The sequence below is a fragment of the Prinia subflava genome, chromosome 4 (assembly GCF_021018805.1).
Source record: "Prinia subflava isolate CZ2003 ecotype Zambia chromosome 4, Cam_Psub_1.2, whole genome shotgun sequence".
NCBI lineage: Eukaryota > Metazoa > Chordata > Aves > Passeriformes > Cisticolidae > Prinia > Prinia subflava.
The window spans coordinates 8,493,719-8,518,711 of NC_086250.1; the positions used below are offsets into that span (position 1 = coordinate 8,493,719).

Sequence of the window (24,993 nt, forward strand, 5' to 3'; positions counted from 1 at the left end):
GCCCCTTTCAATTACCTTTTTTGAATTATGATCCTCTCTGCCTTTTCTACTTTCAGCTTTTTGGACAGGAAAAAAAATGCCCCCATTTACAGGCTTGAAGCCTAGTACTTCCACTTCCCAGGAATAGAAGCCTAGTAATTCTGGCAAAGAGAACTTCACTGAGAGAAATCAGGTTTAAACTTTTGAGAGGTGTCAAGAATGTTCAGTCAATTGAGCAATTGAATTCGCCGGCTACATTCCTGGAAGCTTTGCAACAGAAGGAATGAATCAGGAAATTCAAATTGAGGGGGATTTAACCCTGACACCAGGCAAAACATGGAAGAAAATGAAAATCAGATAAAATCAAATTGGTAAGGGAATAATATGCATGGCTTTCTCTCAGAATAAATTCGACCAGCTATAATGAAAGAAGAAAACAATTTCAGAAAAAGTGGGGAAAATTATTTCGTTTTTCTGTTAGGCAGAAAAAGATACAGGCTTGTTCATCACTCTCTTTGCTGTGACACAGAGCATTGCTCAGATTCACTATGACCATTGAGAGAACACAGCTCTGCCTCTCTTGTTGACTGGCAGAGTCCTGAGTACAGCCAGCAGAGCCCCCAGCATCTTCGTGGCCTCCAGGACTGTCCCCAGTTGCTCAACACTTTGCTGTTTCCATCCCCACATCACAATACCCAAATGCACTCAGCAAAATCTGCTGTCCTGTGGTCAGCAAGGGGAGCTGCTCCAGCCCAATAAACATGCTGAGAATGAACAGAGTATTCTGTCATGAGATGGGCAGTTAAAGCAGAAACTTTGGTTATAAATGTGATACCTTTCATGTCCTCTGCCAGAACCCTAAAACAGCACTGGAAATGCCTCTGGGTGTGGCACACAACTCAGACTATGAGCTCAGGATGTAGCAGATCCAGAACTGAGTCCCCAACACCATCAGGCAAAGAAAATCAGTGCAAGAGGAGGAAAATCAGCTCTCCAGAAAACCTTCTTTTATGGTAAACACTATCATTTTATATGCACATTTCCATTACAAACTTAATTTTTAAAAAAAGGATTTTACAAACAAAGCAAGTATGTTAACTCAGCAGTGAAATTCAGACAGTTTCCACGTTGAGATACAACCATTGCTTATATAAACACGCAATATTTTAAATGAAGCAAGAGAAAAAAAACCCACTTATCAAAACCTCTTCGTTGATGTGGGCATAAAAATAGTTGGTTTTTCTTACTGCAATTTGTTTGCACAATGTTTAAGAGGGTGCTGTAAAAAAAACAGAAATATTTTTCCTTGTTTGTTTTTCCTTCCTTCAGAGGTAAAAGGTGGTAAAGTTAGAAGGTGGGGTAGACCTGAGAAAGCTTTCCATCCACCTCTGAAGTAATTAAAAAAAGAAGAATGAACAATATATGCAACATTCTACTTGATGGTGAAAAAAGAAGACTCTTTTGATATTCACACCATATGAATTAAAGACTTCCTTTAATTTGAGTCCCCCTGGTTTGGTTATGCAACCATCCTTGGTTGGAGGCATCTTGATTTACTGGATTTACTGATTAGCTTAGAATTGTTTTCTTTCATAGAACTTTTCCCTTCATTACATTTAACTCTTTGTAAATTTGTCTCTTGAAAAAAATAATAAACTGAGCATAAGTAAATTACCTTTGGGTTCATCAATGTAGAAAGACACATCTTTTTTGTCCTCTTGTTCACCAATGTGATCATAAGTGATCTGGGGAACAGACAAGGAATTTTCTCCTGGGTTTATTACAGGTGCAGAACCATTCCCACAGCCCAGCTTCCCTTTTCTTCTGTATCTTCTGGCCTGTGAGAGCAGGGATGGAATGAGCTCAGAAGATGCTATCAAACACAGACAAGGGCACATGTGAGCTTCACTCACGCTGAATTCACTTGAGGTCATATGGTTTTTATTTAAAGAATGAAACTGAAATTCAGTGAAAGAGCTGCAACCTTTGTTTATGGTTTTAAAGTGTCTGATTTTGAATTATCAACTTACATCTGGTAAGGACTTGATTCTCAGAAGGCAACAAGAACATTCTGAAAAATCAGGGCATTAGTAAAATTTCTCAAATTGGGACCAAAACTCAAGGCATACAAAATTCTATATATCACCCTGTCTGGAATATCTTTCTGAAGCTTTAATTAAACATAACCATAGACTTTGAACTATGAAGTAGGCCCTGTGCAGTCTCTTTAACTAAAGAAAACTTCACCTTTTGCCAAAAAGGCTAAATTTGGCACATCAGGAGAAGAGAAATCTCTCCTCCTGCCTCCAAACAGTTCTCCTGATTTTAGAAGTCTAAAGACAGCCTAATAAACACATGATAATAGATACTTAAAAATGAAAAATGAAGGTTTGGATCAACAAAAGGGCTGCAGGTTCAAGCTATTCACATATGGGACAAGGCTACTGGATCTAAAGTTAGGCCAATTCTTACTCTGTTATGGTCTACATTCAGACTTTGGGAATTCCTTCTATTCAGCTCTGCAGCAGTTGAACTAATGCATGTTCAAAATTAAATGGGGGGGAAATAGTAGAAATAGGTATTTATTGTGGACAGTGGATGCACTGACATGCATCAAAATACTTCTAAAAGCAAGGATTACAGGTTCTTACAGCAGGAAAAGAAAATAGGAGTCCTCTGGAGAACAAAATCTCACAACATGCACAAAATGATCAATATATATTTGAGACCTTAACATAAGAAGTTACAGACCAAGAAAGAAAAAGAGAAGAGGATCCTTTGGTAAGAGGTGAAAGAACCATTTCTGTGTTCTTAAATGAGGGCTCTCAGGGAGCTTCAGACAAATAATGCATTATGGAAGGCCCTCTCATAAGAGAAAACAGAGGGAAAATACCTTTTTCCCCATCTGTCCAGCCATGGATTGCTTGCTGTTCAGACACACACACACAGTCTTACTTCACCTTTGCCCCTTTCCTCCTGTTTTTTCTGTCTCCAGCTGTGACACAGCAAGGTCACACTAACACCAGAACCCAGACATACACACAGATCAGGCTGGTTCAGCTCCCTCCATGTGCCACGGGGAGCTGTACAGCCCTTTTCCCTGGGAAACAGGCTCCAGTGGGATGCCACTGCCTAAAGGCAGGCTTTGGCCAGCATTTGGGAAAAGCTGGGGCCCTGAGCTGCTGCAGACTCTGCCCTTCTGGCAGGCTTGCCAATGACACCACAGAGCTGAGTTTGGGCAACTCCACCTTTGTAGACAAACACTGCTCCACTTTCCTGCACCCACAGCCCAGGAACTTACCCTGATTTCTAAAGAGATTCTGAAAGCAGCACGGAGTACTTCAGAGAACAGCAACTGCTGTCAGTCACATGTTAAATGTGAACATAAATTTTTAAACTTGCTTTGTCCTTTTTCCTGTATGAACTGCTTTGGAAAATGAGTGCAGAGTGGGAAAGTGGCACCATTGCCTTGTGCTTTGAGAAGGTTGGAGACTCCAAAGGGGATAAAACAATGGAGAGTTGGTACCTGTCTGACCAACAAGGCAAATTTAGTCAGGAGATGTTTCTTTCCTCAAAAATATTTTAAAGAAAACAAAACTGCTTGGGCTGTGACAGGAGGAAAATAAACTTATTTCAGGTGTTCAGTTTGCTCAGGCGTTTCACGAGGTTTTTGGCAAATTAATTATAATTTTAAAAGAAAAGCAAGCAGAGAGCCAGCCCTGCCAGTGCTGTCACCTGTTTTCTCAGACTGGGACTAGATGGCGCTGGAGACTTTTTGGGATTCTGCACGGGAGCTGTCACATAGATCTTCCAGGTGGCTGTGGAGGTGCAGGATTTCTCTGCTGCGTAGCAGCGCCACAGGGTCTGTAAAGAAACCCAAAGAGCCTCGGTGCAGGAGCAGTCACTGGGTTCCTGCACGGCGGATTTTGCAGCAAATCCAGCTGACAAGAAACCCCTCTGGCCAGGCAAACACCATTCCTGATAAAATACATTGTGGTGGATGCAGTTTACACACGCACATGCATCACACAGATATATTCAGTGTGCTCTTGGAGAGATCCGCCCACGAGCTGGGATCAAACTCTGCCCACAGCAAAAAAAAAACCCCAAATAAATCCAATTCAACTCTCATAAAAGTGAATCCCCCACTGAATGCTGTGGGGTTTTTTTTCTGCTCTGTGCTACATTGAATGTTTGTGCACTGTGCTATTTAATTGTTTATATTATGCTGGGACATTTTTCTAAAAACAGGGTTTTTTTAATGTATTTGTACACATTTGTGTTCATCACCTCAGGATTTGGCAGATGAGCAGGACCTAAAAGAATATGAAAAGGAAGTTATGAATTAAATATTTTAATGAAGATTTTTATTTTCTTTTTAGTCTTTCACTCCATATACTCACTGCATCCAGTTAGTGTCATTATTCCTGTGAATATCAGGTACAGTGCAGTTTCCAGAAAGGGAGAGGCAATTATCTCAGTTTCTGTATTTACTGACGTGGATCAAAATGACAAAGTGGCTAAACAAAAGTTACAGATCAAATTTAGGAATGGTGATTCTCAGTACTTCCAGGCCATACTCGAATAAACTCTGGGGTATCCTAGTATTTTACTGCTGTGGCCTTACCTGAATTAGGGAAGCTGCAGCTGGGATTTGTCTATTGAAATGCTTCTGACGTTGCTTCTGCTGAACTTTCAGGGCAAAACCAGACCCCAGAATACCCTAAACGTAACAGAATTGCTAGTCAGACATGTATATAGCTTCATATACCTAAATAAAATACTTTGCACCTGGAATAAACAGACATTGAATAGAAAACATTATAAAATGAATTTTCAAATGTCTACACTGTCAGAGTTCCATTTATTCCAACAAATAAATGTGAAATTGAACAGATCAACAGCAGAATTGTGTAACTTTAGCAAACAGCATGTGTTTAATGCTGAGATCCACAGGTTACAGGAGCCAGGGGCATTCACAGAGGTGGACACACCTTTAATGAAGAGATTCAAGTTCTACTTACAGCTGGCAGGGCAAAGAAGGAGATGGCAAATACTGAGAAGCAGGAAGCTATTGTCTTCCCAATCCACGTCTGGGGAACCTTGTCTCCATAGCCAATTGTTGTGACTGTTACCTACACCAGGAACAAACACCTGTTTTAGTGCTTTTTTTCTCCAAAAAGCGTGAGAAAAATGAATGAAAGGGAAAAGTAACTAGTGAAGTGTCAGGAGACAGGTGTGAATCAACAGAGTGTGGATTTAGGGATAAGGAAAGCTGAGCTGACAGGGGTGAAAAGGGACAGAACTGACCCATCCCAGGTGAATCCTCACAGCAAGAAGAGGAACACTCAACCATTCCAGGATGTGTTATCTCCCAAAGTTCCGGGATGTGTTATCTCCCAAAGTCAACCTGCCCATAGAGCTAGACCTGAACACAGCTGAGGCCTGTGCTTAGCTTTCTTCCTCCCCCACAAATACAGGAGCTGGCCACTCAGAATGGAGTTTAAGCCTTAAGGTGCTTAAACTCAGATCTGATCATTGCTTATCAGGGCCAGGTGCTCCCTAAGGGAGAAGGGGCCCACAGTCGAGGGAGACAACAGAGCCAGGGCAGCACCTCTCCAGTTGGGACCAAACCTTTCAAGCAAAACAGAGGCAGAAAGTGGAGCCAGATCCCCCCAGAGCATGGATTATAAGGTAGCAGCACAAGGAGCAGGTCTGACAGCAAGCCACAGGTCAGAATTGGGATCAAATGGTAACACACGAGTCCTCAGGGAGGAGACAACAGCAGGGCATCATCCCATGGGGGGAAATCAGGACTGAGGGAGTCCATCCCGAGACACAGCTGCAGCTGAGCTGCAGGAAATCTCTTCTGCTCTGAAATATTGCCCTTTGATGTGCATAACCACTGAGGTTATGCTGGTCAGGGTCATTAGGCCAATTAGTGCCCTCAGGTCTGGGACTTGTAGGGATTTGGCTCTACACAGACTTGTGGAGGTGGCAGGCCAGCCCTGAAAAACCCCAGAGGCAGGAGGACCTGAGTGGGACAGAGGTTTGAGGCTATTCCTGAAGAGCTCCAGCAGGATGAAAGAGAATTCATTATGAGCCAGAGGTCAGGAAAGACCTGGTGCAGGGGAAAAAGAGGGTGCAGATGGAGGGTGGTCCATCAGAAAGGTTTGTGATGTGACAAGGAGCCCCTGCTGCCCAATGGAAGGGGATAATCAGCTGATCCCAAAGCAGGAACCCACAGCAAGCCACGGGAATCACACCTGAGAGGGGCCTCAGCACCATGGTCACAGCAGCACAGGTCTGAAACAGAGACCCTGGGCCATGGGGTGTTGGGTTTTCAGCACCCTCAGAACTCTGATGCTGCCATAAAATGGTATGAGAAACATGGCTTGGACCCCTGAGAAGTGAAAAGCTTCTGGTGAGGAACAGAAGAGCTCTGTCATCAATACTAACCACTGGGGAGAACTGTAAATAGAAAAAATGTACTTTTATTTGGACATACCAGCCCCAAACCTAGTCCCCCTCCCTTCACTTCTCCTTGAATGGTAGCAGAAACACAGCCAAAAGAGACTTAAAAGAATATGCAAATTTACACTGACTATAAAGAGGCTGCCTTTTATGGAAAAATTTGCTGACAAATGCTTAGATGTTCTGCAAAAATAGTCTTCTCAGAAGAAACTATCAAGCAATAAAGGCATGGGAAGAATATGTTTTCTCCTACTCTCAGAGCTGGAAGGAAGATTTGCAGGGAAAAAATTACCAACTACTCTGAAACTTAGTTTTTCCAAGTTCCAAAAATAAATATTTGTGTTTATTCATCATGAATTTTCCACTTGATGAAGACCACTTTGTTGTAGCTATATCCTTGAATGAATATTGTTCTTTTGAACTGCAAACTGCTCTCAGCAGGAGCTCTGCCTTGCCAGGAGTTTGTCCAGATTTAATGTGGCTGGTCAAGGGACTCAGGTGCTGTGTGCTACCAGCAGGACAAACACATGGGTTTTCCAGTCCCCAAAATTAAATCACACCCCCCCAAAATTCAGCTTTGAAATGCAGTATGTGTTTCTGGGCAGTGGAGGAAGTTAAAGCTCTGTCTCTCTAACAGCACTTCAGCTCCTCAGTGTACCCAGATGAACCCTCAAAGTCTGTGGTTTTTCCTTCCTTTTCCCCTCTTTTTTCTTATGAAAGAAAATGGGATAGTTTGGTTTTTTGGGAGTGGTTTTGGTTGGTTTTTTCCCTAAGTTCTCCGGCACCCAGGACTTAAAACCAAACTGCAGTAATGTTGAGCTGCCTTAGAGTAACTCTGGAAGAGAGTATGAAAGCTGTAACCACAGAAGAGATGAATTTTCCACCTCCACTTGGCTGGCAGACTCCTGCAGGTGCCTGAACATGTCTCAGGAAGTTTTTCCCTGGCCACCTTAAGAGAGTTCCTTGTTGGTAATTTCATTAGCACATTGAATGCATGGAAAGGATCATAAATAATGTGATTCTGTGGCTTTCTTAGTCACGGCAGAATTTTTTTTTTCTACTTGTATGTCCCAAAGTTATCAGTATTTCTGAGCAGGGAAGGTTGGAGGACTGGGCTCTGGAAAACCTCTTAGACCTCTTGTAACAGGGATTTATGACAGCACACTCCAGGGTCTAACACAGGCTCTGAACACACATGTACACCTCAAAAAGGGAAGAACTCTGATTTAGTGGAAGTCAACAGGGCTGCTCAGATGTTTTAAGACAGGCAGGTGTCCTCAGGTGTGAGGACCTCCAAAAACACACTAAATATAAAGGGATTCAAAACTGCTACCTCTGGCATGGAAATTTACTGCTGGAAATTCTGAGCAGTTGATCCCAAGTACCTGTGCCAGTTAACACCAATTTACTGCAGCAAGTATTTAACTCCAGTCCAGTGGTACAGAATAGCTGAGTTTGCAGCAAGGCAAATAAGCAAGAGGCAGACAGGGAGGGCCAACAGAAGAGAAGCTCCTATGTGCTCTTCTTTCCTCAAGGAAAAGATAACTAAAAGGGACAGGGCAACTGCTGTAACATGAGTTATAATTCTGGCAAACTGGCCTTGCTGTTGGAAGTGCTTTTATATGTGCCCTACATGCTGCAACTTCTGAGAATGGCTTCATGTGGAACACAAGTCTTTGACATGTCTTTGCAGTTTAATCTGATCTAGGAGAAAAAAACCTTGCATTTAACTGAAGCAGGTGAATGTAGTTAGCAATTAATTCCAACTCTCATTCAGTCTTTATTTTCTCTTTTCCCCCTATTTAAACCTTTCAGGTCATTTGTATCAAGTTCAGCAAGCTTGCACTTTCTCCTCAAAGCAAAAAGTTCCCCATAACACACTCTGTGGTTTTTACCAGACACTTAAGACTTTCAAACACTTGCTACCAAGATTTTTTTTCTTTTCCAGTGGCTCAGTTTTGAAAGGCGAAAGTAAAAATCCAGTTTCACTCCCTAGTAACTCCACATCTGTGTTTCTATGTTTCACCAGGTTTGAAAAGGAAAAGAAACTGATTCACTTTGTCCTTTGTTGCTGTTCCCAGCTGTGAACTGCACCTGCACTGTGACTCACTAAGTGCTGAGGAGGCCTGGGTGCCTGAAAAGCTTAAACAACAATTTGAACAGTGTTCCTGACACAGCCAGAGAAAGAGGAGCTGATTTTATCTTGCTGCTACACAGAGCAAGTCAAGTTTTGGAATATAACAAAGCCCACTGAACACTTTGCATGTCCCATCCACACACTTTGAAACACAGACCCCAAGTCATCTGTCTCAAGAAGGTAATGTGCATTTTATACTTCTCTGATGGTCTTCATTACTCCTTTTAAATTCCCAAAGTCCAAAATACTCTTGTAGAAACACAAACTGACTTTTTAAACCTTTTTTTTCTTTAACTTTTTACTCATATCAGTGCAATAGCTTATAGTGATTAGAAGTATTTCTAACTCATACCTAAATATTCAATGCAACTAATAAAGCAAATCTGGAAAACTAGAGCTAAAAAAAGAATTTAAAAAACCACAAACCATAAAAAAGGAAAGGTAGGAAGCGTACACATGGAATTTTTATCCCATGCAGGAATTACTCATGCATGAATATACATGGATAGAACTGGATGCTAGAAGTGATCCACTGGTGTTTGAGGTGAACTGCTCAAATAATGGAAGAATAAGTGAGAATTAGAGTTCTGGTTTATTCTCTTAAAGGAGGAATGGGGTATCTTTCAATTGTACCCTGATTCTTTTTCTTTTAAAATGTAGCACAGTCTGTACTTTTGAGACATTCTTTATTTTCCTCCACTAGCTACACGTTGCTTCACATCCATAACCATGAGGTTTTATATTCTTAATATTTTATCCCATGTCCATTGAGGACTTTAACAAGTGATAACTCTGGGTTTGTTCATGGTTTCATTGCTTCCCAGCACCTTAGATCACCAGCTCCATCTGGCCATTGAGTGGATTTTTCTTTTTTTCTTTTTAGATTTTCTTATTAGATTCTTCTGGGTTTGTACTGTTTAGCACAGCCCTAGGTGATACTCTGCAGATGAAATGAATACTTGACAACCTATTGACACGAATTTAATGTTTAAAATATTTTTATAGCGAACCACTTACAGAGTGGTGACTCAGGCTACATGTAATATGGTCTATAATTCTGAGTACTTCATTGAAGTAGAGACTTATGCAGCATCTAAGTTAAAAACAAAAAAACAGGAACCTATAACCTGCATCAAGGTATGAATTATTATTGAGAGAGTCACTTTTACACAAAAAGATTAAAAAAAAATATAGTCACTAACCCAACTTTCACATATAGAATATGTTTTTAAGTTATGCACCTTTTGCAAATAACTAAGAGTTTAAAGGAAGTAATACTGGTTTTGAAGGGGATTTTTACTCTTTTGAGATGTGGGCTTTTCATATCTGTAAGCATTCAGTGTCCTTTGCTAAAAACTTACTAACCTGCTTTCACAATAAAATTTAATACCCCAATAACTTAATTGCATCCCTCTGAAGAGGTTGTCAAGCTTCCCTACAGAAATAAATTCTGCAAAGAAAGAAATGCCAGATTTTTCTGAAAAGATCCCAGATTGAACAGGAAACCTTGGGCCCTGTTTGCACACACATTTTGTTGGTGAGGACTTACCACACCCCACCAAAGGGCATCAGCATAGCTGGAGAAACCTGTCTTTCCATCCTCATCAACTGCATCCTTCTCGGCAAGATAAACAAAGTAGGATGAAAATATTAATCCTAAGAATCCAATGTACAGCGTGGTTATGAGTTCCTATTAAAAGAGAAAGCAAACAAATTTTCATCATATATATATATATATATATATATATATATATATATGTCTATCTATCATTGTAAAACATTGCAAATATCAGGTTTTTCATCCCAGTAGAAAAAATTAATTTGTTATATTTCAGGTATGAAATTTGCCTCCAGTAAAACAGCTAAAACATTGACTTGGATTTTATTCACATCAGGCTAAATAGTTCAAAAAGCCATCGTGTTGGGCTTGATCCTTGGGTATGCAGAGTGGTGACTGCTGTGACTTAGATGCAGGATTCTCACAGTCTTCAGGAAAAAAACCAAAAAGTGCTTGTGCATTTAAACAAGCAAAAACGTGTGGTGTCATGGATGCTAAACCACATAAAGCTTTTAAAAGCAGTGCTAAATGGGATATCCACCTGCCCCTCAGGGAAATCCTGTACCTAGTTCTGAGAGAAAACAGCTCATTCTAATTACTTAAAGCTTGCATGCACTATTCCTTTATTTTCTTTGCACAAATTTGGCCACCTTTATCACGAAGCAATGTTGTGCTACATCTTCAGTAGCATCTTCCTTAAGTTCTTGACAGCCATTTCTCTCTCCTTGGATCCCAGCCAATAAGGAAATTAAAATACCTCCATATGATCCATTTAAAATTAAACCTGACTAGGAAGGATTGTCCTCGCTTTTAAAGTATGTCAGGTTTTCACAGATTTTCTGTAATACTCTATCCATGTTTCTTAAACAGTTTGCAAGGGAAGGTTTGATTTTATCATCAAACTTCCCTCAGATTTTCTTTCTTTCTTTTCATTTCCTTGTAAGAGCTTTCTGGGGAAAGGTAGCCCTCATATCAAATCAGCAGGAATATAGTTATTCTTCCTTCTCCTACAGCACTAATTAAAATCTGAGTTCAGGAAACCTTTAAGTAGTCTTGGCACAAAGAAAAATGGGTGTTTTTCCTCTAACCATTTAATGATGACCTAAATAATGAATTTTGATAGTATTTCGTCTTGCCCATGGCCAAGTCCTTTAATTGAAGCCTTAACTTTTTGCAGGCATGATTGCTAAAAAGGCAGCTGAAAAAGGAAATAAACCCTGAAGTTTCAGTAGTTTCTCTGCTGGTCACCTTTATCCCATGATAGTGGAGCACTGGGTACCTGTAGAGATGACTTGCTTTGAAAAGCTCCTTGTGCTAAGAATTCACTGTGGATGATAATTGGAATAATTCTGGTATAAGTGCTGGCTTTTTTGGGAAGCAGGCAGGAAAACAGCAGAGCCTCATGAAATCCTTTCAAAGTGGCTGAAATATCAACAGAACTACTGAGTTTATTTCACCACTGGCACCTCCCAGCTCCACTCTATTCATCTGAAGACGGAATTCTTTTAAAGTAAAGGCCAGATGAAAACGCAACTACCTTGGACTTACTCTAAATGTCACCAATCCATGTTCCATGTGTATGGAGAGACTATTTATTTAATATTATTATTAATAATAATAATTTAATAATAAATTTATTATTATTAAATAAATTTAAAATGTAACAATAACTAATATTTAATTATTAAGAAAAATGGCAGCAATGTCATGCATACTTCATTTAAGGGAGAGTCAGAAGCTTTTTAAACACAAACTCCATGAGACATGATCACAAAACAGAGTATTCTGCAGGCATCAGGCCTTCAAACTACATATTTATGTGGGTTTTATTAGATAAGAGCTTAGGAATAAAGAGTGCTGCCTAAAACAAATGGCTCTTTGCAGCAGGGACTTACATATACACACACACAGGGACAACAGCAAGAAGAAACACACAAAGGTAAATTTGAATACTGAGAGAATTAAGTCAGTACATTTTTTAAACTCAAATATATCTCTATTTTCAGTTAAAATAAAGACCACACAATACAAAGTTCAACACTTGGAAAAAACACGAAAATCCCTCCTGTCCTAAGAGCAGTGAAGGACCTCACAAAGCAAGGTGAGGAAGGAGTAGAACCAACCTAGAGCCTCACAAGCTGGAGCTTGAGTGCCTAACTTGGTTTTTCAGCAAGCTGCAGGATTTCTCCATGGCTTTCCACCACCACATGTGACACTGACTCATGTTTTGTTGCCTTTGGCAAGAAATGCTGGTGTATAAGCTCAACCTGCTGAAAATAGAAGAGCATCCCAGCCAAACTAGGCCTGAGTGAGCTAATTGAGCTGTATGTAAAATTCCAAAACACATGGAAATTGTTGGTGACAACTTTACTAAGCTCTTCTGGGCCTAGGGAGGTACAAGTACTTGCTATTTTCACAGGGCACCAAAATGTGAAGATATTTTCTCACATTGGTTAAGGGTTTAAGAGTATCAAATGCAAAAAAACCAAAAAATAGATGAGGACTTTGTACTCTGCCTGTGAAGAAAAAGCAGCTGAGGTGTTTTTGTTTTGGTTTTTTATTTTTAAACAAAAATTTCTTTCAGAGGCTGGACAGGAATAAAGGTTCCATTTTTCCTTCCGTTTGGTACCGTGTTAGGGTTTCAGCTACACTTGTCCAATGTCAATACAGAACTGTGGGCTTGGTATTTTTTTTTCTTAATGTCTTAGTGGGTGATCTGCTTGGATAAGTACTACAGATCTGTGGAGTTTTATTTATCACCATAATCACTTCTTTGGATAAGCAGAACTTCAGGTGCGTTTACCCATAAATTCACTTTTCCAAGGATTTTTTTGTTTTCTTTTAAATCATTGAACTTTCTTATGCCTGCGACACATAAGATTTAAGTGTTGTGTTTTGGAGATAGTATTTCCTGATTCTCGACTAAAACTCTGAAAACCCACAGGAAAAAATGTTCCAAAACAGCTCTGTCAGTATGGGTAGCAAATGTTGAGAAAGTTATTTGGATATCAGCTCTGCCCTAGCAAGATACGCAGGCAATGCAAGCATAATAAATGAAGACCACACAGACTTGGAGCATTAAAAGTCATCCTGTTGTACAGTATGAAAGGAGGCTTTATCCCACAGCACTTTGGTGTGCATCACATGACAGAAAACTTCCTACTGTACTGGGGGAAAAAGATAAAAGTAAGAAAACTAACTTCTAGCATTAAATTGTTTGCTTGGATTAAGTGCAGCACATCCTCTGTCCCAGAAAAACAGGTTTTGAATAGAAAATTTAAAAATGCTTGTGTGGAAATCTGTAACTGTTTGTCAATATGTGGAGAACAAATCTACACTTGTAAGAACAAGTTAACCACCTTTACAAGTGGGATGTGGAGATAATTAGCAGAGTATTAGACCTCCACAGCGTGGCATGGGATGCAAGACTTGAAGACTAAAGATACAAGTTTCTATTATATTGATAAAGCTAATCATAAAGAGATTCCATGAAGACTCAAAAGAGAAGCCTTCAACTGGAAATATTTAAATTCTGGAGAAAAACTTTTAAACTCTTCCTGCTTAATGAACTTTCATAGAAAAAAAATTGTTTCAAAGCTTTAGCAGACATGCACCTATTTATAGCCAGGTTTGCCTCTGTGACCACACCCTTGAAAAAGTAACTTTTTTACACAGCATCATAAAAAAGTTCATATTTTTTTTATTTACAGAATGAATGTGAAAACTCTATTCAAGGAGAACAAACCAGAAATATTTAAATAATTGACTTCTCCTAGCAAGGCTTTTCCACCAGTGTTAGCTTTTCCACTGGAAAACCAAGCTGGGACCAATCTTCTGCAGAGATAGTTGAGAGCACTTGCAATATGAAAGGCAGCCCACAAAACTGCATTTAAGAAATTACATTGGGGGATAATAGCAAAGACTACAACAGTTAATTAATTAACAGTTAATTAATTAATATCTGGTGTTTATACCCTGTTAGCCACTGCCCTGAATGGCAAAGAGCTTCCTATTTTAAAAGGAGAAAAAAGCACACCACAGACTTTTAAAGTATTTTTTTTCTCTTGCAATGTAATGAATGGTAGTTCAGTTAAACCAGACCATGATTTGAAGCCCACAGAGAGAATTTACAGAAGTCAGCAAAATGCAGGGGATGTTTAAGGGCTGGGTACCTGTCGGTGGATGAAAACCACTGACCCCAGGAGTCTCCAGGTGCCTCCCTGGCGGTCAACGTGGAGCATCCGAAGGATCTGGAGAAAGCGGATCCCCCTGGAAGGAAAGGGAAGCATTAAAATAAATACAGTAAAGACACAAAAGTGCTTGAGGACAATAGTGCCTTATCCACCCACAACTGATGATGTCCACTCACACACTGCCGTGTTCAAGAGCTGTGACTGCACTGCCCTTGCCTGGGGTGGCATCTCAGCCTTGAGGCACCACAGTGTTTAGATCACATTTCATTACAGTCAAATTTATTAGGAAATACTGACTATGAAAACAATTATTTAATGGGAAAACAAACAAAATCAGGAGAAACCTGTATAATTAATATTATTTCAATCTTTAAACGCCTCCTTTCCAAGGAAAACCAATGCTTCAAGCTTTGCTAACGTAAATGTGAGCAAACTTTTTTCTCTATTTGCCAAAAGCAGAATATGAATCAAACATGGCATTACTGAAATCCTTGTTATGTGAGTTATTAAAATTTATCTGATATAAGTGGAAACAGATAGAGTCTTACGTGTTTTTAGGAGAATAACTAAGCCAATCATAAGCTCCAAATATTTTCAACTAAATAAAAATAATTATCAGTGTGGTTCTTCAGCATAATTTTATTCCACAGAAATATTTCAGTATTGATCTTCAGCATAATTTTATTCCATAGAAATATTTCATTTAGTTGCTTTTTTGACAATGAATTTTGTTTGCCTACAGTTATCTCAGTGTCTTATTCCCGAAACAAACCAGTGAAGAGCAGAAAAGGATGAACGCTGAATTCACCTACCTGAAAATTTTTTACTAGAAGTATTTTTGGCTCTTTTTAGCAATCTTCAATATTTTTTGTGGATGTAGGTTTTGATTTTTACTTCAGTCTTGCCTGGCCCTGCTGGCTGTTCAGTGGAGCAGTGATAACACTGCAGAATGTGGGTTAAGGTTCTGTGTCAGAGAGCATTCTGAGGTGTAGGACAGTGACTCTGGACTGAGCTCTGGGAAAGGCTGCACTGAGCCCAAAACCCACTGGGTTTTATATATATATAACACTTAAAAACACTCTGTGCATGTGGTTCCCCCCAGTGTTTGCCTGCACAGCTGGACAGTTTAGACAGCACTGGACATTCCCACTCCCCAGTGATTCCACTGCACTGGGAAGCAGAGGCTTGTGACAGAACATGCAGCACATCTTGGAAGTCAGGTTAGGAGTGGGAAGTACACCTACAGCTTATCATTCTTTTCTTCTGTTTACCCTCTTCACCTCCCAAAACAAGCCTGCAGTGTTTGATGCAAGCTGAACAAACACTGTGGACATCAAATGTTTCTGGTTCACGTACTGTGTGAGTTACTCGTGCCAAACAAATCCAGCAAAGCATAATTGCTCTTTAAACAAAGTAATTACTCATACTCAAAAAGCACCAAGTTAAGCAGTGTCTGGATTACTTCTTAAATAAACCCATGCTCTGTAATTCTCTCTTGTCTCAGAGAAAGAGTTGTTTGATGTTTTAAATAGGACACAACGTTTTGTTTTTTCCAGTTGGCTTCAGCAGTCTCACCATTTTTCATTTGCCTTGTTCCTGCTCTCGTTTCCCAACCAGTCACCATGCACAACAGCACCCAGTCCTCTACTGCCCAGTGCTCCTATAGAATGACTTTCCCTGCATTAGGAAAATCAGAGATGCAGCTAAATTGGGAATCAGGCAATCAGATACACATCCATTAACCTCTCTGGTAGTGAAGAGCTGCAGGGACAGGAGAACATACCTTATTGCAGAGGTGGCAAAAACCTGCCCATTAGATCCTATGCTCAGAACAATAATTGAGGCTACTACCACAATCAGATCTGTTAAAAACAAACAAACAAACAATCAAAATAAGAAAGACTGTATTGATTTGGTTTTTTTAAATCTCAGCACTGAAAAACACAACTAATACAGACTAAGGAAAGCACTTCAAAAAAAGAAATTGTTAGCTGAAATTTGGTGGGCATGTTAAGTCTATGCAATAGTTTCACTTCAAAACCCCAGTGGCTACAACTTCTTCCAGGATGAATTCAGTAACAGAAGTTTCAAAGAACCTGATGGATCAGGCAGTTTGCCACAAAAAATGCAAAGGCATCTGTGCACCCTAGGAATGAATCTATATTTTGGCTCAAGGCTTCTGATCTAAGAGGAAATGCAAGGGTTTGCATCACACAATAATGAAATCCGTGAAGGATCATGCATACATACACACATACACTTAGTTTGAAAGTTGTATCAAAGCTGTAAAGCCAAGCTTTCAAACCTAAGGGAACTGTCAGAACAAAGACTGGCTAAAAAAAATCAGAATTGTTAGTTTACTTTGTGATACTGTCTTTATTTGTATGAAAAAATAATTGTTTCCAGAGTTCCTTTTTTTTAATTTTTTGTTTCCACAACTCTGCAGTTTACACAGTTCCAGCTTTATACAATGCAAATGATAGATTGAGTTCACAGTGCCAACATCCCTTATTTTCCCTGATCCCAGTTCAGTGAGCATGTCCATTTCTTTTAATTATTGAACCTTGCTGTAACTTTATTCTGAGAAGACTTTTTTTTGTTGTTGTTTCCTCGCAGGCACTTCTGTGGTAAAACCTCTTTAGAGCATCTAAATTCTTCCCTTTCAAATTCTAACCAAAAAATAAAGGATAGTATTATAAATGAGTAGCAAATGGAGGCAGAACAAGGACAAGTTTTGGTAAACTTTCCTTTACCAGTCTGAAACAGGCAGTACTTTATTCTTCAGAGCATTTAACATTATAGAGCACTTCAGCACATCAGCCCTGCTGGCTTCATTTGCAGCTGTGAGGGCTTGGAACCTCTGCAACCCAACTTCAAGTCCTCCCTTGGACATCCAAAAAATGAGGCTCACTTGTGAAAACTGATTTAACCAACTTTCCATGGGATGCCTGGGCAAGAGGCAGAATGGGATCCAACCTGAGCAGCAACAACAGTTTCCTTCAGCAAGGCTAACTTCTTTTTACCTCTCCTTTTAAATGTTCTTCTGCCTCATTCACAACCACGTGCTGCAACAAATATTGCAGAATTTCTACAACCAACAGCATCCCTCACTCTCTGAGCTGAATTAATTTCCAGTATCAGTCTGATTTTTGCTGTAAAAGCAGGATTCCTCCTCAAGGGAAAGCACACAGTCTTTTTTAAGACTACTACACTAATTGTGCGAAAATGAAAATGAAAATGAAAATGAAAATGAAAATGAAAATGAAAATGAAAATGAAAATGAAAATGAATAAAGAGATGGATGAGGCTACAGAAAGTGCTTCCATTTGGAATTAATCTTAGCTTTTGAATGCCTGACTTTGCAAATTTCTTATGCTGTTCCTTTATCATGTATGTGTGTGAACATATATTTGTAAACATTGGAATTCAGGGTGGGGTTTTTTCCCATCACATCCTAACACAGATCTTTGCCCTTTGGCAAATGATCCATCTAACAAATGATCTTTACTAAACTGGCAGACATACACATATCCATCTGATGGCAGACACTAAAGTGGAAAAGACTGATGCTTAGAAAATGAGTTCAACTAAGTAGTGAGAGTAAAAGAGATTTTTTTCATTTGTACTTTCTAATTTTCTGAAAGTGTTCTTCATGGTAGAGATATTTCTTTTTCTTTATTTTTCTCCAAACCTGTTCTTCTATCTGTGCTTCTCCTCTGTTCCTAATTTTCATCCCAGTTTCCAGTGCTTAGATTTCCCTAATTAATCCCAGTTTACTGGTCCAAACAGCCTTATTTTGTAGCCCATGTCTTCAGCATATCCTACCCTTCCACTGCCACCTTTCAATCCCACATATTTCCAGACCCTGTTGATTTCCTTTCAAGCTCCTGCTTGCTTGTCAGTCTCTTTAAACATCATCTCCAGACCTTTGCATCAGAATCCACCTCCTGTCTTTTTACTGAGCTTGGGTGTCCCAGAACATTCCTTCTGCCTCAGCCTGGCATTTTCCATTTTGAATTTTCTAAGAACTAATCCAAATTTTAGAGGGAACAAAAACCCACAGAAGAAATCTCCCAGCTGTCAAAGAATTTTTAGTGGATATTTTTTTGATTTTAAAATAAACACTTTTGTATTAATGAAGGAAGAAAATGAATGCAATACGTTTTACTTTCTATTCTAATCCTTTAATTTCTTTTTCCAGTGTTTGTATTTTATTCATGTTGATTTAAAAATGAAAGGATGAGTCAGTAAGATTCAATCATTTACAGCAAAGGTATTTCCCAAGTTTAGCTTGTTGTGTCAGTGCAGACACTGTTCCCTCTGCATTTGATGTGGAAAAGCAAATCTTCATTTCCAATGTATTATATCCTATGGGGAATTTCAAAGGTTAAATAAAATACTGATACCTGTGAGTGCACCCTCAGCTACAGCCATTCTTAGCTTTTCTTAACAAAACCCACAGTTTCTTCCCCAAGGGCTCTAATACAAACATGAATATTTGCTGTGGTAGTAGCAAAATACCAGCAGAGAGAACCCCTTGAAACCACAGTTCAATGAGATTCATTTTCTCTAATAGACCCACCTAAGAAGCACTTACTAATTGAGAGAGAAATCAAGAGCACAATGAGAATTAAAAACAATTCCTTAAAGTCCTCATGGTTACATCACAAAACTAGACCAGCTCTAGAAGCAAAGAATTTGTTTGTACCCAAGGAAGGACTTTGTGTTCAAAATCTTGTTAATTTCCTGGAATCACCCAAGGTTTAGTCATTTTTTCACTTTACAGTCCTGCCTTTCTAAGGCTGATGTCTGCCTTAGCCATGGTGTTCTAGCAACCCAAAAGAAATCACAAGCAGATAAGTGCTTGAAGGGTAGACGAAGCTCAGAGCTGCAATAAGGCCCCTGCAGAAGTTGACATTTTTATTTACAACAAGCAGGAGGGTTGCAAAAGAGTTTAAAACTTACCAATGATGGATATTGGCTTTCTGGCAAAGCGGATCCTTCCCTGGAAGCCAACATATTTACTCCTGCAGCCTGCAGACCACAGCCGGACCAGGTACTCGGCACCAAAAAACACCACCAGAACTATTTCCTAACAGAGGGAAAGGGAGGAGAGCAGAGTTGAGTTTTTCATTCGAAGTACAGTTTGCACATCTAAGTTATTCATAGGACTAATCACCAGGCACTTCCTTCTTGTCCTTGGGACAATATTTGCCAGCTTTCAGTTTAGTGGGACCTCTCCAGACTCCCAAGACCACTGAAAAAGAAACGGAGCCAGGTCCCACAATGACATCTGCCAGGTCTTCCAGTATCCTGGGATGAATCCCACCAAGCCCCATGATTTATCCAGCTGTAGCAGCAAGTCTCAAACATACTCAGGGTGGACTGAGATTTTATCATCCTCCCACAGTCACAGTTTTCCAACAGAACTCCAGACTTCCTGGGCCCATTGTTGTTGAAGGCAGAGGTGAAGAGGACATTAAATGTCTCTGCTTTGTCTACATGGCTGTTTTTGAGGTGACCAGTCTCACCAAGCCATGGCCCAATGCTATTTCCAATTCCCCTTTTGCTATGAACATATTTGTAAAAGTCCCTTTTATTGTCCTTCTCAGTGCTGGCCTGCTTGAACTCCACATGAGCTTTGGCTGCACTAATTTTCTTCCTGCCTTGGGGACAGAATCTTCTCCCATGTCTCCCAGCCTCCCATACACTCCCCTTTCCTCCCTAAGTTCTAGAAGATCCCTGCTCAGCCAAGCTGCTCTTCTGGCCAGCTTTGCTTGACTTCCAACCCTTTGGAGCTGCCTGCTCCTGTGCTCCTAGGAGATGGCCCTGAGAAGGTGACCAGCATTCAGAATCCCCAACAACCTCCAAAAGCAGATTCCCAAGAGACTTTACTAACCAGCCTCTACTGGTCTCCAAACATCCAGGATCAAAATTTTGCTGACAGTTTCTCTTCTATCACCAACTTTAGAAACTCATCTCCTTCAAGGTCACCGTGATAAGACACAACCACCAGCCATCACTTTGCCCAAAAGTCCCTGATAAACAACAAATCTAGGAGGACACCTTTCCTAGTCAACCACCTGCACCAAGTTAACTTCAACATGCTCAGAAATCACCAGAACCTGTTTGAGTCCTCTGTATGACATTCCCAGTTGATATCTGGGAAGATAAAATCCCCCATAAGGATTGGTGACAGAGGTGAGCTGTATAGCCAGCATGTAAATAAATTAATTATCAGTATTTTAATATTGCTCCCCTCTTCAGCACCGCACTGTGAAGCACTGGTGCATGCCCAAGGATGGGTGTACTCTGAAATACTTCTAAAGAAAGCAGATTAGTAAAGATCACAGCGTGGGCAGATTCATTGAGATCTTCATTCCTGCCTTCCTTGTTCTCCTCTCTGTTGCAGTGGTAGCACAACCCAAACACAGCTTCTAGGCTTTGCTCCAACCCAAACTGTACCCAGTAATTCAGAGTCACCAAACACCTACTACATGAGTTACAGCTTTGGAAAATGTTTGCATATTGACTTGAAAACGTGCTTGCAATCTGCACCTGGGGGATTCTAAAGCACCCAAAAAGCAAAACACGCTTAAATCACAACTTTCACTGGATGACAATACCAACTTGATTTTAAAACTGACATTTTGAATGGCTCAAGAGAGACCAAAATACTCTGAAGCTGAAAAAAACCCAAGAAAAAACTCTACATTAATATGCAAAAATGCATGTCAATTTTGATTTTTAACCAAGTTAACATTTCTGTGTTCACTTCTGCCTCCTTATTTTCCCTGGAATGAGAACCAAGAAAATATGCACAGTCTTCCTCTTTTTTGCATTGCACTTTCAGCCTGAATAAACCAAGGCTTAGTATAAAACTAAGAAAGCTCACAGCCACCATCAAGGCAGAAGCACAAGAAAATACACAGCAAATTAACTCCTCAAGTTTCATTTTTTAGTATATGCATTATCTATTTAGAGCTTATTCTAAGTTTGCATTCTCCCTACAATTTAAATAGAAATATTTATTCAAGTATAACAGTCAAATCAAATCCTAAGAACAACCTGCAAAGGAAAAGAATTAACTGCATTTCTGGAATCTTGCAAAATACTCTCTCACTTATTAAATTGTCTTGTTTGCAGGTGGTTCCTGGATCATCACTCTGGCATTTTGGGGGTTTTTTGTTAGGAATCTCTAAGTTCCACTACAGGAAGCAGAGCAATGTTTATGGCAGTGGAAGAATCATTTTAATGGGTCTGCATGCACTTGCTTTAGGTGAAAAGCTGTGGAGAAAGGAGACAAGCAGAGAAGTGCCAAGGAAGTAAAAACTTCTCAGATTTTCATTGATTATCCTCTGAGGGCAGTTTTAAAAACTGAAATTAAAACTACATCTGGCCTGAGGGTATTTTACTCTCAGAACTCATCTTTGTTATGTCCAGAAAACCCTGCTGAAGTCAATAAGGTTGCACAGTCCATGGAAAGGAAAAAGAAATTGTTGACAGGAAGGAGGAAAAGGAGGAACTTACATCTTCAACAAATTTGACATTAATTACTAATCACAGTTCATTTTGTCCTGGACAGGTGTCCACATTACCAAAACCACAGCCATTAACACATTTGTTGGCAGCCTCAGACAGGCCAAAGACCAAAAAAGCACAGAAACTGGACAAACATCACAGCTCTGCAGGTGGTCCCTCAAAAAACCAAGGAAGATTATGACATTTACACTCTTGTTGTGTGTACTCCTAATGCAAGATAGGAGACACCCATTTCCAGAGCTGCCAAGGCTGATCAAACTTCACCTCACTAAATTCACCTTCAAAAAAAAAGCCCTAACCTCCCTCCTTTTCCTCTTCTACACATAAACACTTTTCAGAGCCTTAAATTTATTGCCCCACATTTACTTTCTGGTAAAAGGAAAAAAAAACAACCCAGCAATTTTCTGGAAAGTCAGAAAAAAGTACTAATTCTCACTGAAATGGTAACAAATGATGGTGGGAACTTGTGGACAAAATATGAACCAGAACAAAATCAGCAAAAACAATCTGCAAATTAAATTTACATCCATCTGTGTGTCAGTTGGAGATCGTTCTGCAGCCTTCTGCAATTTTCCAGAGCCCTTGCTTTCAAAATGGGATTACACTCACAAGTAACCCACAAACCCTTTTGATTTAGGCTCCCAGCAGTATTTTTCCCCTTCTCCTGGAATTGGTCAAGGAAGAAATGCATGATGAAGGATTCTCAGCAGATTTAATAAACCTGGAAAGCAGTTTGGCATTAACAGAAAGTCAGGAACTAACTCTTCTAATGAAACTGAAACCAAAAATAATGAGCAGGAACAAACTATTACTTCATAAAAATAAGAGGCATATCAGACTTGGTTCTTCACACTCATGTGTCACAGTTTCTTCCTGTTTTGATTGTAGCAACTCAAATTGCCACAAGAATACCAGCAAAAGAATTTAATTACAGATTTTAAACTGGGTCTGTGCTATCTAACACCTCTGCTGAAGTCAGTAGCAGCATTCCATTATTCTGTGCTTCTCCCTCTTGTCTGGAGAAAAGACCCAAGGCACATAAGGACCATAATAGTCCTTGCCCTTAAATTAATTTCATCTTTGATTTTTTTTTTTTTACTTTTCTGAAGTCTAGCCACTGCATAAATCTTCCCTCCCCCACCAAATTAATAAGAAAATAATACATAGTCATGCTTATGCTATTTTTAGTACAATTTCATTTTATTAATTTAAGAAAAAATATACAAAAATAAGCTTAAAGGGAAATATGTATACAAATAGCTTCCACCTGTATCTAATTGAATCAATCAAATAAAAAACCCTTGTGGAAAAGCCATCAACTTTTTATCCATGAATGTCATTGATGACCAAATAAAAAAATGCCCACATTAACGCAGAAACCCAACACTTTTACACAGGCTTGTGTGTGTAAATTAAATATATAGCCTGGAATTTATAATTTATCCCAGTTTGGTTATGGATAACTGGACTGGGGAAGCAGGAGAGGGAAGTTCACTGGAGTGATTAAAGTGCAGACATGAAAAAAGAAGGGTATTTTCTCAGCTGCAGCTGTGTTTTAGGTGGAGAGCACACACAAGGCTCTCTTCACTTTTTTATTGGAATATTTAGGTGCTGGGGTAAAAGGAGGAAGTGGGATGGCTAAATGAATAGTGTGTGCTCAAGGAGATTCAATCAAGGAATGGCAGCTCCAGACAATGAAGCCTCAGAAAGAGGCATAAAGGTTTAATAGTCCAAATGTTTGCACACGTGTGCTTGTGTCCCAAATTTAATCTGATAACCTGTCTTCAAGGTTTTCCAGTCCTTACAGTTGAAAATGTCCATTTAGTGACCTGTTTAGTTTAATAGCTACTCAAATGCTATGGAAACCTACTGATACTGAAAATGTTTCTTTTCTACCATCGTTCTGGCTCTTGCAAAGATGACAGATGTCCTGGGTGAAAATAGAATACCCAATATACAGAAGAAAAAATGCCAAATGCTGCAAAGTGTCCTATTGTACCCTTAGCTTACTCACACTTCCAGCTTTTAGGTGAAACCAATGCACTCAAAGTCTGTTGTTTGGATACAAGTGGATTAAACATTTCATAAAAAACACATTTCCATGCACACCTGATAAATATGCGGAATTTGCTGACTTCCTACCAGGAGTGTGCTTGTCTTGCATTTTATTGCTGTTTGCTGTTTCCTGCATGAAGCTGCACACTGATGAGGGAAGCTCACAGTGCTCCCCCTGTGACAGCCACATTCAGGTGAGCTGGCTGAGTCACAGAGGAAGAGTTATTTTTTAATTCTATTTAAGAAGGTAAGATTTTTTTTCTCCAAAGAAAATCAACTACAGCCTCCACTATTTTTGACCAACGTGTTTTTCTCAATTGCTTCATTCTGAAAGATACCACTAAGGTAAATATAATCAGATAGAGACTGAATAAGATCCAGTAAGTTAGTGCCTGAAATCCTAATTTCTAATTCTAAATTCCCATTTCTCTATAGATCCACAGAAGCCTTCCAGCTCACCCCAGCATGTCCCTGAAGGGATCACCTCTAGTAGGAGGGGAAGGGTTTAGCTTTGCTCCTGGAGTGGAATCAATCCAATGTGAATAAGCCCTTCAGAATTTTAAATAATTGCTTCCACAGTTAGTGGAAGTTGCCCCACAAGCTAAGAAGCTCACTTAGGTTTTGCAAGGTCTTTTGCAATTAAATAAAAAGAAAAATCGGTCTTTTACAAACTACCATGGTGACCTCTCCTGGTAGAAAAATATATGACCTCTAATCATGAAAACAGATTAGGCCTCAAAGGAGGAAATACACCTGGCCCACTTTATAGTTTATTTTTTCATTCTATGTCCTGAAAAATCTAGATGCTATTTAGAAATCAAAACAGACACACAAACTACTAGATCATCAAGAAAACATTTCAGCCTCTTGCTGCAGAGGCAAAAGCCTAATCAAGAGGCTTTGGCAATTTTTAAAAACACTTTTTCAACAGAATAATCATAGAACCAGATGAAAGTGTAACTGTATTATTAGAGAATTAAAACTTAAGATAAAATGTTACCTAAACCTGGGGCAACTGGGAATGAAACTCAACTGTAACTCAGGATGATCTCGAG

At 39.5% G+C, this 24,993-nt stretch overlaps 1 protein-coding gene across 7 annotated transcripts in view; it reads right to left on the minus strand.

Annotated features, from left to right (window-relative positions):
• The window catches only part of LOC134549607 (potassium voltage-gated channel subfamily KQT member 1-like), a 395,125-nt gene that overhangs the window by 351,131 nt on the left and 19,001 nt on the right, over positions 1-24,993 (minus strand). For all 7 annotated transcript variants that reach the window (XR_010080145.1, XM_063395349.1, XM_063395353.1 and 4 more), the window contains exons 4-11: positions 19,307-19,433; positions 16,125-16,203; positions 14,321-14,417; positions 10,140-10,280; positions 5,004-5,114; positions 4,607-4,702; positions 3,715-3,843; positions 1,655-1,817 (exon numbers count right to left, since the gene is read on the minus strand). Coding sequence is in view for 6 of the 7 variants with exons in the window: in XM_063395349.1 (XP_063251419.1) it covers positions 1,655-1,817; positions 3,715-3,843; positions 4,607-4,702; positions 5,004-5,114; positions 10,140-10,280; positions 14,321-14,417; positions 16,125-16,203; positions 19,307-19,433 (943 nt within the window). In the remaining variant the exon portion in view is untranslated. The remainder of the gene's footprint in view (positions 1-1,654; positions 1,818-3,714; positions 3,844-4,606; positions 4,703-5,003; positions 5,115-10,139; positions 10,281-14,320; positions 14,418-16,124; positions 16,204-19,306; positions 19,434-24,993) is intronic.